The 16903-nt window shown below is 37.7% G+C and overlaps 3 protein-coding genes across 3 annotated transcripts; all 3 read left to right on the top strand.

The window, feature by feature from the left end:
- The first annotated feature begins 5086 nt into the window (after positions 1-5086).
- Positions 5087-6573, top strand: LOC125218403 (transcription factor GTE12-like). The gene is made up of 4 exons (XM_048120063.2): positions 5087-5761; positions 5842-6084; positions 6186-6278; positions 6388-6573. The coding sequence occupies exons 1-4, from the start codon at positions 5105-5107 to the stop codon at positions 6544-6546; spliced, it is 1152 nt and encodes a 383-aa protein (XP_047976020.2). The 5' UTR covers positions 5087-5104; the 3' UTR covers positions 6547-6573.
- A 1198-nt stretch (positions 6574-7771) lies between these two features.
- Positions 7772-8862, top strand: LOC125218408 (RING/U-box superfamily protein). Its single transcript, XM_048120066.2, has one exon. The coding sequence runs from the start codon at positions 7886-7888 to the stop codon at positions 8750-8752; it is 867 nt and encodes a 288-aa protein (XP_047976023.2). The 5' UTR covers positions 7772-7885; the 3' UTR covers positions 8753-8862.
- A 4643-nt stretch (positions 8863-13505) lies between these two features.
- On the top strand, positions 13506-14998 carry LOC125223315 (Tetratricopeptide repeat (TPR)-like superfamily protein). Its single transcript, XM_048126399.2, has 3 exons — positions 13506-13946; positions 14480-14652; positions 14736-14998. The coding sequence occupies exons 1-3, from the start codon at positions 13569-13571 to the stop codon at positions 14830-14832; spliced, it is 648 nt and encodes a 215-aa protein (XP_047982356.1). The 5' UTR covers positions 13506-13568; the 3' UTR covers positions 14833-14998.
- The last annotated feature ends 1905 nt before the right edge of the window (positions 14999-16903 follow it).

The raw sequence follows: 16903 nt of genomic DNA, 5'->3' as shown, positions 1-16903 counted from the left end.
GTGACTCTTGAGCAGCACCGCCTCGTCGCTGCCACCATTCGGAAATCACCTCAAAATAGAACTCTCAATCTCTCTCTTGCTCACGCGGTCTCCGAAACAGATTCCGATCTCTTTCAAAACTCGGCACCGCCGCTGCCACCGTTCTTTTCATCGGGCAGTGAGCTTGACAAGCACAGCTCCGCCTCCGTCTATCCCCTTCATCCCTCTCTCAACCAGCGTCGTCGATCTCCTGCCCAATCGGGGTAGTTCGCAGTTCAAAACAATCACCATCACTGTTCGTAAGCAAGTTTCGCTGATGCTATTGCTGGATCACGCCGCCGTGCAGCCGTGGTCGTTGCTGCCAGCACAGAGCCGGCGCCGCCTTCCTCCAGCACGTCGTTCAGCAGCCTCGCCGCCGCTGCGTTCGGTTGAACGGGAGCCGTCACGCTCCTAACATCGTCTATTTTCTTTCTCAATCGTCGCTGCCTCACTCTTTTTTTTTCCCTCAACTCTCGGTTTCTTCTCTCCAAACTATTTCTTCTCAACTTTGTGAAAGGGTAGAAAACTGCAGTAGATTGGTGGTTCTCTCTCAGATTTTTAGTCGTGGAAGAACGTGGAAACATGGACTACTTATACTATAGTTGGGAAAAAGATATCTATATATATATCTCAAAGATTTTATTTAATTTTGGTTGGAGATTTTTCAGATAAAAGGGGAAGATGGGTGAATAGTCGTGGGAAGGGAGTTGAGATATATTTTACCAACTATTTGACTGCATAATTGGAAAAAAGAATTTGGTATATGGGCCTTTTCAAAAGTGTTTTATTTATATGAATAATTGGTCTTCGAAAGAATAATTATTTTGGCGCAAAATGTAAAGAAATAAAGGTAGAAATTTTTCAGGTGCACAAACGATGTCTTTCGATGACAAATAAAAAGGTAAAAAAAGTCAGGGTGTTACATTAATAAAAAAAATTCAAATGAATATCCGATGTACGTGCATTAGATTTTTACTAGCATTCGATTTTTACAACAGAGCTAATGCCTTTGTTCGAGACATATATGGCCTAATCTGCAGCTCGTTACGAGAGCTGAGAAACTGGCTGTGGATCTTAATTGATGCCACTCTTATTAAATTTCATCAAATTTCATCGATTCTTTATCCCCTTTGGGCAGAAACTGGCTGTGGATCTTAATTGATGCCACTCTTATTAAATTTCATCAAATTTCATCGATTCTTTATCCCCTTTGGGCTTTGTGTATATAATTGGTGATGTGAGGGGGGTTGTTGTTTGTGAGTAAAAAATTGAGGAAATGTAAATTTGGCAAATGGTATACTTGTCTCATGAGGCCATTTTGCTGTAATGTTTGGGGCTGTATCACTTTCCCCTATTGACAAATTGCATATCTTTCAAATTTTTTGGTCGACGACCTCAAACAAATAATCGATAGTATTGATTAATATATAATCTATCAAACACTATTTGAAAACAGTTCTTTTACTAAAAAATGGAATGTTCCAGGAAAATTATTGTTCCAAATGGACCATTTATATCCATATGCGTTGGGATCAATTCATGAATCTCTCAGCGGCCCGGGAAAATAAGATATATAAGAGGATCGAACCATTAATTCTTCCTACTTTAATTTCAACTTGATAAATGTTGGATGATCCAACATTTCATTATAGCGGTTCCATTATCAAAATTCTCTTGTTTGAATTAAGAAAAGTAGGAATAAATAAATAAAAGAATTTAATATCTATTTGGAAACGGTTCTATATGTTCCCTGAAATTTATTGTTCCAAATGGACCAGGTTACTAATAAAATGCAAACTCATATATTATACAAACTCCAAACTATGATCTGAACATAGATAACAAAATAGTAGTAATAGAAAATGTCAACACAATATCATCATAACATCAACCATTGACACTGTGTTGACATTTTTTGTTGCTAATATTTTGTCATATGTTGACATTTTCTAACTGTCCAGATCATAGTTTGAAGTTTGTACAATATTTAGAGTTTGCATTTGATCACATTCCACCATTTATATCTATATGCATTAGGATCTCGATTCATAAATTCCTCGTCGGCCCGGGAAAATAAGATAAGAGGATCGAACCATTTCTTTCTACTTTGTTTTAAACTTGATAAAATTTGGATGATCCTATATTTCATTATATATAGTGGTTCTATTTTTCAAAATTATATTGTTAGAATTAAGAGAAGTAGAAATAAATAAATAAAAACAATTTAATGATGAAAAAGGATTCCATGATAAGCAATGAGATAATGCACAAATCATTTAGTTTGATTACATCTCCTAGTTGTACGAATTCTCCATAATGTAAAATTGTTGAAACGTGAAACATTGAATTAAAGTTTGGACTTTTGACTTTTGTAGTTATAGAATAATTAAGTTTAAATTATGATGATTAAGTGTTACGAATTGGGATAAAAGCTTACAGGAGACGAATATGATAGAAAAGGTATGCATGGCAATTACATTAATTTTATTCTAATAGTTCTATGAAAGAGACGAGTTTCTTAATTACTCCATTATTGATTTATTTACAATTAAAATTAGTTAATTGGTCGATGGGATTTAAATTAATACTGCTTAATGTAACCAATAAAAAAATATTAATACTCCTTAATTGACATTCTTGAAAATCTGCATATGGAAATACTCTCATCCACCAATGTCGGGATGAAGTGAGAAAAAAAAAGAAAACAATTACACAAGTTATCTCAGGGACGTGATCAAATGAAAACTCTAAATATTGTACAAACTCAAAACTATGATCCGGATCATTAAAAAATATCAACAGATTAAAAAAAAACATCAACAGAAAAATGTCAACAGAATTTCAACAGTAGTCAAGGATTGATGCCGTGTTGATATTTTGTTGATACTGTGTTGACATTAAAATCTTGAAATTTTACATTGTGTTGATATTGTATTGAAACTGTGTTGAAGCTGTGTTAAAGAGTTTTAAATTTGTACAATATATAAGTTTGCATTTTATCACTACCCAATTATCTCATCTCTATATTTTAACATATGGTAATGTTTATTACTTTTAGTTCCAGACTTAGTTGGCAAAGCCAAATACTTTTTTTGGGCTCGTAATAATACAAGTATAACTTACGTGGCATGATTAGGATAAGACTGATTCATTATTTCATTTATTCATAGAAGAAGATTAGAATGCTATTTGTAGAAGAATATTAGTAATAGGCTAATAGCTATTCAACTGATACATTGCCTCAGATTAAGCACCCTAACTAGTAATTAATTCACTGTTAATCTAATTGTTTGTAGCCGACTAGCTAATGTCAGTATGTCACAACATTTTCCTAACTGTTAATTGGTGGGTGATAATGTCTACATTTCTATCATCTTGCGTAATTTTATCTTTTTGCATAAATTTTGAGGCAAATTGCAAGAAAATCATCAAATTTAGTTAAATTGTGATAATCTGTAACTTAGAAAACTTTTATTATAACGTTGACTTTTTTTGTCCCATAATCCACGGCTTAAAAATTTTAATTTTTACATGTGGTTTTTAAACTATAACTTTGTAGGAGTACATCTTATTTTATACTCCCTCCGTCCCTTATTAAGAGTCACACTTTGACCGAGCACGAGTTTTAAGAAATGTAAAGAAAAGTTGGTTGAAAAAGTTAGTGGAACGTGGGACCTACTTACCATTTATAGTAAAAATGAAGTATAACTCTTAATTGGGGACGGACCGAAATGAAAAAGTGTGACTCTTAATCGAGGACGGATGAAGTAATTCTTAGCTAATTTATTAACTCAATAGAATAGAACGACCAATTTAAGTTGACTAAAATTTATTTGGATAATTATTGATTATTAGAAAAAAAGTTGAACCTAAGTAGTAAGTACTCCCTCTGTCCCCGATTAAGAGTCACATTTTTCCATTTCGGTCTGTCCCCAATTAAGAATAACACTTCATTTTTACCATATATGGTAGTAGGTCTCACATTCCACTAACTCACTTCACTCACAACTTATTATAAAACCAATATAAAAAAGTGGATCCCACATTCCACTAACTTTTTCAACCAACTTTTCTTTACATTTCTTAAAACCCGTGCCCGGTCAAACTGTGACTGCTAATGGGGGACGGAGGGAGTACCTAACTAACTTGTAGTATCACTAACAATAGTTTAAGATTAATTAACCGACGAGATAACATCATTATTTCCTTATTTCTAAATTCCTAGTCAGCGTGAAGTCTTAATATCCTAACAAAAGGTCGGTGCTTTCATTAACCCTCCGAACCCTATTTAAACTCAAGATTCAGATAATTTCACTTAAAACTTACGCAAACTAAATCTCTTCGAAGCCCTCTGCTCTCCTTCATCTTCGAAGCCCTCTGCTATCTCACGAACTTCCTCAGCATGTAAGTATGGTTACAAAACCTAGACTTTGATTTGCAGTCGGTAAATTCTTTAATTGGCTGTTTGTACATTCATAAGTCTGAAGAATTCGATGATCGTGTTCCATTTATTCATGATAAACTTTCTGTGAGCCCCAAAAATCAAACAACTTTTCTTGTTCGACGAAGTGCTTTTTTTGTTTTATGAAGAGGCATGCACAAATTGATTGTAGAAATAGGGATATTAAGTTTTAATTAGAGTTGGTAGTAGTAAATATTATTCCAAATATTTGTCCTAATCTACTTGAATTTCTGTTTCGACACAATTCTAACTGTTCGCTTTTATTGTTCGAATGTGTTTTTTGGTTTTCTTAAATTATACTTCTATTTGATATCTTGAGTTCACGATTTGATTTTGTCTTATTTCTCATGGCCAACTTTATGGTTTAGATGCATTCAATTCATATGAGAGAATGTATGAAACATTGTGATTTCTGATTATTTCTATATAAATTGTACTGTAATCTTATATGATATCAAACGTGTGTTCACGATTTAATTTTTAAGCTATTTCTCTTGGCCAACTTTATGTTTTGGATGTATTCAATTCATATGAGAGAATGTACTATGAAACATGGTGATTTCTGATGATTTCTGTGTTTTTGTTGTGTTTTCTCAGTGTAATTGAAGTACTACTACAAGTTCAATGGCTGGAAACAGAACTCAAACAATGCGGTGCAATCTGATGCAACTGCCTCACAAGGCTGCTACGAACAACACAGCTCGTTGTTCTTTGAAGTTCACAGTAACTTCCGAGGCAAACGTTGCAGTGAATCCATCTCGTAAACGGCGCTCAGAGATGTCCATTGATGATGACCAATGGTGGAAAAAGCAGAAGATGGGCTGCAAAGTGGCAGCTGAGTGCACTCAGCTTCCGAAAGGATTGATGGATCGTAGAATAGCACAGGGGTTCGCTAGGCCAGTCGATCCATTGAAGACTCCTCCTGATTACTTCAAGATGATCAAGAATCCAATGGATTTAGGAACAATAAAACGTAAATTGGAGAGGAATATGTACTCTGCTGCAAATCAGTTTGCTGATGACATTGTGCTGACTTTCGGGAATGCTATGTTGTATCACCCTCCTTCATCTGAAGTTTATCGCTTTGCAAGGCTATTGGATTGTAATTTCAGGAGGATGTGGGGAATATTGGCTGCAAAATTGAAGCTAGTTGTAGAAAACAGTCATCAAGTTATGAAGCCAACAATTGGCCTGATCAAAGCTCCCATAGCTGAAAAACGTGGCAGCTCAAGGCGCGTATCAGCAGAGAAAAAATTGAAGCTCGGACGATTGATTAAGAATGTAAGTATGGTTGTTCACACCTTCAGCTTTCCACTTTCATAAAATTTGGCACTAATTGAATTCTCTATCAATGTGAACAGATCAAGCCTGGAAAAGCAACACTGAATGGCAGCACATCTTTGAGCAAAACTGCGGACAAAGGTGTGAACCGTTGTCAAGAACCAGCTATTGATGCTCGTACTCGTGGGGTGGTTCCAAATGAAGAAAAGAGTCCTTGCTCAACTCCTGCTGAAGGTGACCAAATGTCGCCAAAGAATGCTTTGCGGGCTGCAATGCTCAAAAGACGTTTCGCTGATACTATCTTCAAAGCACATCAGAAACTTGTATATACATTAAACTTACACTCTACTACACTCTATTGTATACTTGGTTGTATATATCAGTATGCATAATACTAATATTGTGTGTTTCTTTACTGGTGTAGTATGAAAAAACAGGGATTGAAGAACAATTCGAAGCTGCTAAAATGGCGTCTCGTGAGAGAGAAAGAAACGCTGCAAGGATGGCACTAGAGAAGGTACGTAGTTCATTGACTGATAACATTTGAACAGATAAATTGAATCTTTTTTTTTAATGTTAGTTTTGAGTTAATGCTAACCAAAATCGGAAACTGTTTCGTATTGCAGATCAAAAAGACCGTTGAGATCGATAGTCCTCCAAACTTGCTGAGAGAGATGGATATTCTATTTGGTTGCTATTCAAACCCCAAGTCATTGGAGAGAATTGGCTTTTACTTGAAGCAAAACTATGTGGAAGAAGATGAAGTATATGAGAAAGAAGATTAATCCAGAAGAAGGAGAAATTTTCTTGTAGAAACAATCGTATATATTTCCAAGAATGAAGAAAGGAATCATATATAGATTGAAATTCTTTGTATATACATTCATGAATTGTTATCTATAAAAAGTCCTTAAAGTCTCACACCCAAGTCTCTATTGAAATTGTTTTACTACTAGTCAGTATTCAGGTAAAACTTTATTGGGGCCTTCTTGATTTCATGAAAGCATGCATAATTTTTGGGTCAATCAATTTTATGTTACATGCAGTCGATCAAGTTGATTAAGTTTTGTTCTTAAGGTGGATTAGCAATTTAGCATAGATCATTAATTCTTTTAAATTTTAGGTCACGGGAGTTGCCTTTACACAACTTAGGGATTTTTTTAAAAAAATTCTATAATTAAATTATTAAGTCCCATGTTCAAAAATCATACTCAATGGTAAATCTCTATTGGCAATTTTAAGATCTTAGATTTCCATATATAAAATCTCTATTGGTAATCAAACAATATTCAAGTGGTAATAGGTAAGAGTACAGATTCTCAAATGTTAGGGTACACGTTTTCCTTATATAAATTTTAAACTATTAATATTGTGAATTTGTGACTGTTGTCATATATGTCAATTTTGAACTCTCAATTTTCTAGCATTCTAGGAATCTCGTATGGCCCCAATCTGATTCACGTATATGCTCATGAAAATAATAGTTTTAACTATATTTAGTAAAGTCCATATATATTTGATCAAATATTAATTCAACTAGTATGCTTTTGTCAAATACAAAGAGTTGCTCAACTTGCTTGTCGTCGCAATGTTGAAAAAGATTAGGGAAACCACTTTCCCTCTTATGCTACAGACTTTCTAATCATTCTACATGCAGTTCATAGTTGTAAGTAGATAGATCACAATTCTTAGAAAATGTATCAAGTAGCTAGTAAATGAAGATAAAAAGCCTCAAATTAAAATATTTAATTTTAGAAAATATTGTCAAATAGTAATTCATGTGCAATATTAATGTTGGGAATCAGTGAGACTCGCTCAATTGAATCTAAATTTAGCCACAGAAATTGATAATCAGCATACATACAAACACACAGAGCCATAATATTAGCTGCATTAATAAATTTTAATGATAAAATTAAGGTAACAAATTTAGACAGAAGTAGTAAGTTTACGAGTGCCTCTCCTCGTTTCTCTCATCTCAACAATGCCACACTCTCTAACTCTCCCAAACAAAAAATCATTCCCCAAATCCAAAACCAATTCCCTAAAAATGCAGATCATCATCATCAAAAACAAGACCGCAATTGTATAGCCACAAATCGGAATCCCATCTCCACCGGGGCAATGGCAACAGGCGTGGCCGAACCCTTGCCGCCGTCGACCTCCACCGCACCGACCTACTCCTACCCTCCCGTCATCATCATCCTCACCATCGTCCTCCTCATCTTCTTCTTCGCGGGATTCTTCTCCATCTACTTCTGCCGCTGCTTCATGCAGAACCTCCTCTGCACGTGGCACCTCCGCCGCAGCACCACGGCGGCCCCCTCGGGCGGGGCTGCAGGCGCCGCCCCGGGGGGCGCCGGGCTGGACCCGTCGATCGTGGAGTCGTTCCCGACGTTCACGTACTCGACGGTGAAGGACTACACGAAGGAGAGGTACGGCGTGGAGTGCGCCATCTGCCTGGTGGAATTCCGGAGCAGCGACGTCCTCCGCCTCCTCACCGCCTGCTGCCACGTGTTCCACCGTGAGTGCATCGACCTTTGGCTCGAGTCGCACAAGACGTGCCCGGTATGCCGCCGGGACCTCAACTCGCCGCTGCAGTCACCGGTCAAGTCGCCGAGGGTGTCGGTCAACGAGGAGGACGAGGGGACCCGCCAAGAAGTAGACAGCTGCAGCGTCACCATCAAAGAAGAAGACGAGGAGGGGAGGAATCAGGAGGAGGGCGGTGAGATGGAGACGGAGAGGGAGAAGTTCTCGAGATCGCACTCGACGGGACACTCGATAAAGAGGAATAGGGAAGGGGAGGAGAAGTATACGCTGATATTGCCGGAGGAGGTGAAGTCGAGCATCATAAGTAGGCATAACTCGAGCAAGAGTTGGACGAGTTTCGGTGATTTTAAACGTAATAATAATAAGAGTGCTGACAATCACGAGAGAGTAGCCGAGGCCGAGTCTTCTGGGGTGCCTGCTGAATCAGACCACATAGTATAGCCAATTTTCATCGTTTTTCATTTTGGTGTTAGGTTTTAGTTGGAAGAGCTTTGTCATTTTTTTGTCGATTTTAGTGTAAGATATAGATCAGAGTAAATTAACTACTTCAAAATTGCTCTCCCGGTATTTTATTCTCCCTCATTCCCCATTGTGTGTTCCGATTTTTTATTTTGATCTGTTTAATATTAAGAGCATCCGTAATAGCGGATGTCCCAGCGGACGTCTGACCGCGTGCCGTGCGGGACGTCCGCTATTGCGACGTTTTCGGAGGATGCGGACGTCGGCGGCGAACGAGCGGTCATCCGCAGGTGTGCGCGGACGTCCCAGTTTTTTATTTATATTTTTTTTATTCTTTATTTTTTAAAACTCTATATATACGGTTCGTTGAACTTCATTTCACTTGCACCACTTGTATTAACGAGTTTATTTTTCTACTTTCATTTTTTTTTAAGATAAATGGAGCACGACAGTGATTCTCCCACCACGAGCGAGTCACAAACGCCGACGTTTCCCGTTGAAGGTGGGGGAAACGCCAGCGTAACTGCAGGATGCCCTGAATGGTGCCAATGATTCCCCAACCCCAAATGGCGGGGATGATGCCCGGATACTATAATATGTACCCTTGGTGTGCAGGGATGGGTGGGATGGTGCCCCGAATGCCCGGGGTGAGTGGAGAGATGACAGGGATGTCGCCCGGTATGATGGGGGAATGATGCCCGTAATGGCGGCCGAAATGGGGGGAATGATGCTAGAGATGAGCGGGATGATGCTCGGTATGATGCAGGGCATGTCTGCCGCTGCGGGGGATAGCGGAGTGGGGGTCACCCAACCATCTAGGGACAATGTGTATCGCCCCTTCGTGGATTTATTGTCTAGCAATTCCTAGAGTACTCCTCTGGAGACTCAGTTCACCGGCATTGAGACTTTCTCTTTTGAAGAGTTGGGGATATCTCCGGTCAGGGAGTCTCCCACTGAGATAACACCGGCGGTAGAAAAGTTGAAGAAGAAGGGCAAAGGGAAGGGCAAGGGCACTACCTCGTCCTCGCGTGCGGGGGACGAGGGGGAGGCCGGCGAGGGAAAAAGGACCATCTGGAGCGAGGCGGAAAATTGTCGCGTTGGCAAAGGCCTGGGTCAATATAGTCGGGGATCTCTACATCGGGTCTAACCAAACTATCGAAAGATTGGTGGCGCATTAGCCAGAACTACATCAAATTCTGCCCGCTAGGTGGGAAGCCTCACAATGGGGAGCAATGCCGGAAACAGTGGGAGCGGCTGAGGTGGGCCATAAGCCGATTTGCCGGCATCTACGAAAACAACGTCCGCACGACAACCAACGACATGTCCATGGAGGATGTGAAGACTTTGTCCATGCAGTAGTACCCCGACAAGTCGAAGAAGTTCGGCGTCTTCAATTATTGGGAAGTATATGTTGTGCTGCAAGAGTCCACCAAGTTTTGTGCGTGTGTTGAAGCTGGCTGACCGAAGTGGACGAAGCTCAACTCCTCCGGCGAATACAACTGCAGTGCCAGTTCCCACGACCTCCCCGACGCCGCCGCAGAGATCCCCACCACTCCATCGTTTTCCCGCCGCCGTCGCCCGATTGGGCAAAATACCTCGATACGGATGGCGAGGAAAAGCACAGCAGGTCCCACAAGGTCAAATCGACAACCCCTACCCAGGCATTGCCCACCTCGCGCGCATGCAGCAGCAGTAGGGCATGATAGACACCATTGAAAAGTGGCGGGGGGGCGACTGACCCCCTATACAGGGAGATGCTGAAGGGGGTCATCGACAGTATGAAGCGCGATTTGGACCTCCCACCCCTGCCCAAGAGTGACGCCATGACTGGCCAAGGGGACGACGTGGAGTGAGTAGGGGGCCGCGTGTGTCGAAGCTTTGGGGTGTATTTTTTTTTATGAACTACTTATTTTTTTTCTTTATTTATGTGCTCCCTCCGTCCGCCATTAGGAGTCCCGGTTAATTTTGCGCATTTGTTTTATAAAAATGATAATAAATAGTTAAAGTGGAGAAATGGTAAAGTAGGAGAGAGAATAATGATAACAAGACTCTTGTCAACATTATTCTCTCTCTTACTTAACTATTTCTCCGCTTTAACTATTTATTATCATTTTTATGAAATGGGTGCGCAAAAGTGACCGGGACTCCTAATGGAGGACGGAGGGAGTATGTATTTTTTTTTTTGAAATAAAATGGTTGCATTTTTCCCGTATTCGTGTTGAAATTTTTATTCTGTAAATTGTTTAAATTTGGTGAATTTGTGAATTTTTATTATTGTTCTTGTCTGCCGGGATGTCATTGGGGATGTTCGCTATTGTGCAGTGGGATGTCCTTATGACATGACAGTGTTGTGGGATGTCCTTATGACGTGACAAGAGGTGTTTTTGGGGTGTCCGCCAGGACGTCCGTCCCTATTCTGGATGCTCTAATTGTCCCATTTTATTTTTATCTTTTGGAATTGACCCACATTCTAACTCATTCTCACTCGTATTTTATTACTACCTTCATCCACGATAAAAGTCACATTTTGTCATTTCGCTCCGTTCCATAATAAGAGTTATATTTCACTTTTACCATAAATGGTAAGTGGACTCCACATTCCACCAATTTATTCCACTCACTAACTTATTCAACCAACTTTTCTTCGCATTTCTTAAAACTCGAACTCAACCAAATGTGACTTATTGTGAGACGGAGGTAGTATAAAACTAATAATCCATTCATTCCTTCAATATAGTAACTTTTGAAACGGTACCGGTTTTAATGCAAAATTAGTAAACTAAGTGAGAGATAGACAGAAAAGTGAGTTAGTAAAAAATAAGTCCTATCTCATTAGAGAGAAAGAGCTTTCCTAAAATAGAAAGTTTTTTTTAAGGGCGGACAAAAAAGGAAATAGTTTCTACTTTAGGACACGGAGGGAGTATATACAAATAGTACCCACATTATACTAATTTTTATAACTCATTTTTTACTACTCCCTCCGTCCACTATTAGGATTTTTGAAACAGTTCTGTTTTTTAAATATTTGAGATTGTTAACTGTCTATAAATATTTTCCATATTTTTGAAACAGTTCTGTAGTAATTAGTTCATTTTTAATCACATTCCGATGCAGTGGTTTCCTGATGCCCGCCCATTTGAATCCAGTTTCAGTGGATCCAAATTTGCAAGGCCCTAGAATTTATGCGCAGCCTGCGTGCCCCTAAATTTGCAACGCTATAAAATAGAACCCAATCTCAAGCCCATTTGAGCTCTATACTTTTATTACGAAAAAACTATTGCCAGTTAAAGGTATCGCGTTTGATGAGCGTTTCTGAAGTTAATAATTTATTTATGCATATTAATTTAATACACACCACCATTGTCACAAATACTCTTTTAGGTAACTAACAACATTGACAAAAAGTAAATAAAAACTCATGTATTTAGTGGAAAAATTATGAGATAGTACTCCATATTATCATACAAAATTAATAACTAGTTTAGTTAAAATATTAGATACGTATATGATAATATTTGAAATTCATAATATGTAAAAAAAAATTGTAGTGCCTTAATTATCTATTGGTCAAGGAATCAATCATTATTAGACGCAAATTAAATTACTTTTGAGAAATACTTAAAAATTCAAAACAAATTCAACCTGTTTACTTCAAAGTTGATGAGTTGAATCGGCCAAATTTTTTGATTTCAATATATGAATCGGACGGATAAAATATCGGTTTGCTGTTAAACCGGCCAAATCAAAACATTGACTAGAAGAATTGCATGGAAATCCCATGTCACACAAAAGACAAAGTGATTACACGTGAAATCACATGGCCCCAATACTCAATTGTTGAATCGTAAAAAGAGTATAACTTGAGTCGCAACACGTTCTCATCAAATTAGTACAAAAACTTTTGTACGGACCATCAATCAATGAATTCAGTTATTGAATTATACTAGTATCATTTTAACTTGAATTATCTAGCTCAATATTGTTTCCGTTAAAATTTAAGTAACTACGTCTATGGAACATTTCATGGTCCAATTATAAAATCTCACTGAATCACGCTTGCTTTTACTGTTTTACAAGTTTTGTTTACTTCTCTTTACAAAGTTTTTAGTATAAAAATTATTACACGCAAACATAAGTCTCCCTAATGCATATATATATATTTATAGTAATGAATTAATAATAATAATGATAATATAATAAAAATGAAATGAGGGCAATGCACAGAAATGGTAGGGGGAATGAATATGATGTGATGATGGTCATGGTCTCATTTATAGCGACCGTTGCGGGGAAGCTTCCGATGCCATCATTTTACTTAATTTGTTTTTCTTCACTCTTGTCTCCTCTTTACTATATTGACTTGCTTCATTCTTACTACTATGTCTAAGTAGTAGTATGGTGTATCCAGCCCACTTTTCAAATCATCCTATTGGTTCTCAGGATGTGGTTTAATTAATGATACAGAAATGAATACATATATCTGATTAAGGTAAAATTAATTAATTATATTGTCTCGATTCATGAAAATAAGCTAATTTGTAATCAGCCACGTATCAAAAGAAGCAAAATTAGTAGTAGCAGTGTATGTGTGTGGAGTTGAGATCACGTTAAGTGTGTGACACATGGGCCCAGACCCATTCAGCGGCGGTTGCCAAGCCCAGCACGTGCATCTCCGCCACGCGTCCCAATTCTAAATGCTCACGTACACATACATAAAGCCCAAATCTCACTCGCTTTTCCACTTTCTTGTGATCTCATCAAAACAAATCTTCAACACTTTCTACTTCAACCAACAACCATGAACTCCATGCTTTTCCGCTCAGGTTCCGGCCCCATCCCTGTCCAAGCTCCGCCCTCCTCAGCCTCACCTCGCCCCTCCATCTCCGTACCGTCGCCGCGCCGCCCCAGCATCCGCCGGTCCTCTTCGGAGTCCAACGTCATCCGATCGGAGACGAGGACGCCAAGCCGGCAGCGCTCCCGCTCCTTCAGTTCACTGCGGATACCCGAGGAGCTGGGAACCCCCGGCGGGGGAATGAACAAGAACCGGAACTCTGGGGGCGGCGGAGGGAACGGCGGCGCAGAGGGGGACGACATCGGGGCTTATTACGAAGAGATGATTAGGTCCAATCCCACCAACTCTTTGCTCTTGAGAAACTACGGCAGATATTTGCATCAGGTAACTAGTGCTCCTATATTCGTCTATGAAAAATATTCTTGTTTTTTTAGTATACTTCGTTTGGATTGTTTATCAAAATTACTCTTTATCTATTTTTACTAAGTTTTCCATTTTAACAAGGTGGATCTTGCTTTTTATTCACAAGACTTCAATAATTTTTCTTTCCATCTTTTTTTATACCAATTACTCCCTCCGTCCTCGATTAATTGTCACATTTTGATCGGGCACGAACTTTAAAAAATGTAAAGAAAAATTGGTCGTAAAAGTTAGTGGAATGTGAGACCCATTTTTTTATATTAGTTTTATAATAAAATGTGAGTGAATTGAGTTAGTGGAATGTGGGACTTACTTACTATTTATTGTTACTATTTATTGTAAAAATGAAGTATGACTCTTAATTGGGGACGAACTGAAATAGAAAAGTGTGCTCTTAATCGGGGATGGAGGGAGTATATTTTATTTTCAACAATGCATGTTTATTGTGATTAAAATGGGTAATATATGTGGTTGAATATGTGATATGATTGATGTAGGTGGTGGGAGATGTGGTGAAAGCGGAGGAGTATTATGGGAGGGCAATATTGGCAAGCCCAGGAGATGGAGAAGTGCTATCTCTATATGGGAACTTAATATGGGAGACTCATAGAGATGAGAGCAGAGCCAATTCTTATTTCACTCAAGCCATTCAAGCGTCCCCTAACGACTCGTATGCTCTCTCTCTCTCATAAAAGTACTTGATTGTTTTTTATTGGCTCTTATATATGTTGTGCTCTTGAATTCTTTCTACAGTATGGTTTTGGGTTCGTATGCGCATTTCTTGTGGGAAGCAGAGGATGAAGAAGAAATGGAGACTCAACTTCCACCAATCATGGTCTCAGCTTTCTGACTTTGTATGCATGAATATATATATGGAGAGAGTATTGAGAGGAGCTGTTCTAACGACTATACGAATTGTATGTTAACCATAATAAATGAGAATGTATCTAACTAGCCTTACCTGGCTCATGTTTGTTTGGGTAAATTAATATGAACCGTTGAAATTTATGTGCTAATATTTGATCTTCCTTTGTTCCACTTTGATTAGATTCATCTATTCCGTTCCTTAGATTGATGTGTATTTCTCAACTCTAGCTCGATCAAATTTTGGGTGTTCATTAATTCTTCTTCTTTATACGTATTTTTTGTATGAATTACGTAAATACCAAGTATTATAGTACTATGTTTAGCTTTATCCATAAAAAACAAATAATGACTAACCAAAAGCTTTGGTGAAGGGACAGCTAAAATTTTACTAACACTGTTTTTGGTGGTGTTGATAGGAATTGGAGAACCAAAGCACGATTCGACATATTTTTAGGTGATTGTATACATGAAATAAATTAATTTATGAATGAAATGTCTGATTGAATCATTTTTACTACTAAGTATTAGTCTTATATGTTCAATAAATTGGAGAATGAGATGAAGTTGGTGTTCCATTTTCTAGATAAAATAGTACTACTAGCTTGACTAATTATTCCATGATTATCCATCTAGGATTAAATTGTGGAATTGAATCTCGTGAACTAAACACACTATATATTTAATCCTGAGATACAATCTTGCAAACCGAAAATCCTCAAAGATTATTAAGTTATACTTTTCATTTAAACATGCTCTTCTAAGCTTTACGTTGTCATCAATGCTTAACCTACCGGATTCCGGCTACAGCCAATCCTATCGGGTTATCCTCTACGCCACTACGCGTTGCTCGTGCTAAAAATTTTCAAACTCTAAATGTTCGACCATAAGTCTCTTTTTGTTTGACATATTTGATTTATATTAACATCACACCTTTAAAATAAATACCCCGTAGTAAAGCCTAAAATAAGAAAAAGGTTTAATTAATTAAGACGGCCAAAATATGGGCCTTAGTTTCATATATTATATCTATATCTATGTTACACCTCAATCTAATTTAAGAAATGTACATGTTGTTCATTTCGAATAGAACTCCCATTTATACATTCTCTGGGTTTTTAAACAACTCAGTTTATGGGCTCTTTAAATGAGGTATAATGTTGATATTATATATTAGACTTTACTCTTTGAATTATGCATTTAGTGGCTGTAGATTAATTTGAAATAATAATTTAAATAGATTATGTGCAGAGTTTTGGGCCTTAGTTTTTAGGGATAGCCAATTAACAAACGCATATGTTTTCCTGTTTCTAAGGTCCAATATATGTTGCCAATTTTGTTGGAAATTTTGGGTCTTAGAGGTAGCCTTTAATTGACGTGATATGATTTACCACTATATCCATTGACAAAAGTTGCGTTTGTGACGAAATCACATATTTTAATGTAAAATTAATCAAATAAAAACGATATAAAAAAATAATTAAAATATCAGTAATAAAAAATGAAATCCATCTCATTTAATATATAAATAACTATTAGAAAAACCTTTAATAATATCTTAAAACTTGAAATTGATCTCTACATAGACAAAGAGATACCGGTAAAGTGTAAAACCTAGCGGATTTGGTCTTCGCATGTAACTATGTAAGTAGGAGTATATCATAGTAATTCTGAAACAAATGCGCAAAGTCACAAAAAGACTATACTTGGTCTTGGAGCATATACTCCCTCTGTCTGCCACTAGGAGTTCCATTTGAGTTCGGCACAAGTTTTTAAAAATATAAAAGAAAGTGGGTGTGAAAAGATAGTAGAATGTGGGATCCATTTTTATATATTAGTTTTATAATAAAATGTGAGTGGAATGAGTTAGTGGAAAGTGAGGAGGAGTACGTACTATTTATAGTAAAAGTGAACCGGGACTTCTAATGGCAGACGGAGGGAATATGATTTACACAAAATACTACCTATAAACCTAATAAAACATAAACAAATACAAAATAGAAGAAATAGATTCTAAATTTTCAAAAAAGCCCCAAGTGGGACTCGAACTAGGTACC

The sequence above is a fragment of the Salvia hispanica genome, chromosome 1, assembly GCF_029641045.1.
Source record: "Salvia hispanica isolate PSC_SH4W2 chromosome 1, Shi_PSC_v1, whole genome shotgun sequence".
Taxonomy (NCBI): domain Eukaryota; kingdom Viridiplantae; phylum Streptophyta; class Magnoliopsida; order Lamiales; family Lamiaceae; genus Salvia; species Salvia hispanica.
This window is presented reverse-complemented; position numbering and strand designations above follow the sequence as displayed.

Coding starts and splice junctions, on each gene's coding strand:
- LOC125218403 (XM_048120063.2), top strand. CDS start 5,105: ATGGCTGGAAACAGAACTCAAACAATGCGGTGCAATCTGATGCAACTG. Junction 6,085..6,185: donor TCAAAGCACATCAGAAACTT/GTATATACATTA, acceptor TTACTGGTGTAG/TATGAAAAAACAGGGATTGA. Junction 6,279..6,387: donor CAAGGATGGCACTAGAGAAG/GTACGTAGTTCA, acceptor TTCGTATTGCAG/ATCAAAAAGACCGTTGAGAT.
- LOC125218408 (XM_048120066.2), top strand. CDS start 7,886: ATGGCAACAGGCGTGGCCGAACCCTTGCCGCCGTCGACCTCCACCGCA.
- LOC125223315 (XM_048126399.2), top strand. CDS start 13,569: ATGAACTCCATGCTTTTCCGCTCAGGTTCCGGCCCCATCCCTGTCCAA. Junction 13,947..14,479: donor ACGGCAGATATTTGCATCAG/GTAACTAGTGCT, acceptor TGATTGATGTAG/GTGGTGGGAGATGTGGTGAA. Junction 14,653..14,735: donor CAAGCGTCCCCTAACGACTC/GTATGCTCTCTC, acceptor TTCTTTCTACAG/TATGGTTTTGGGTTCGTATG.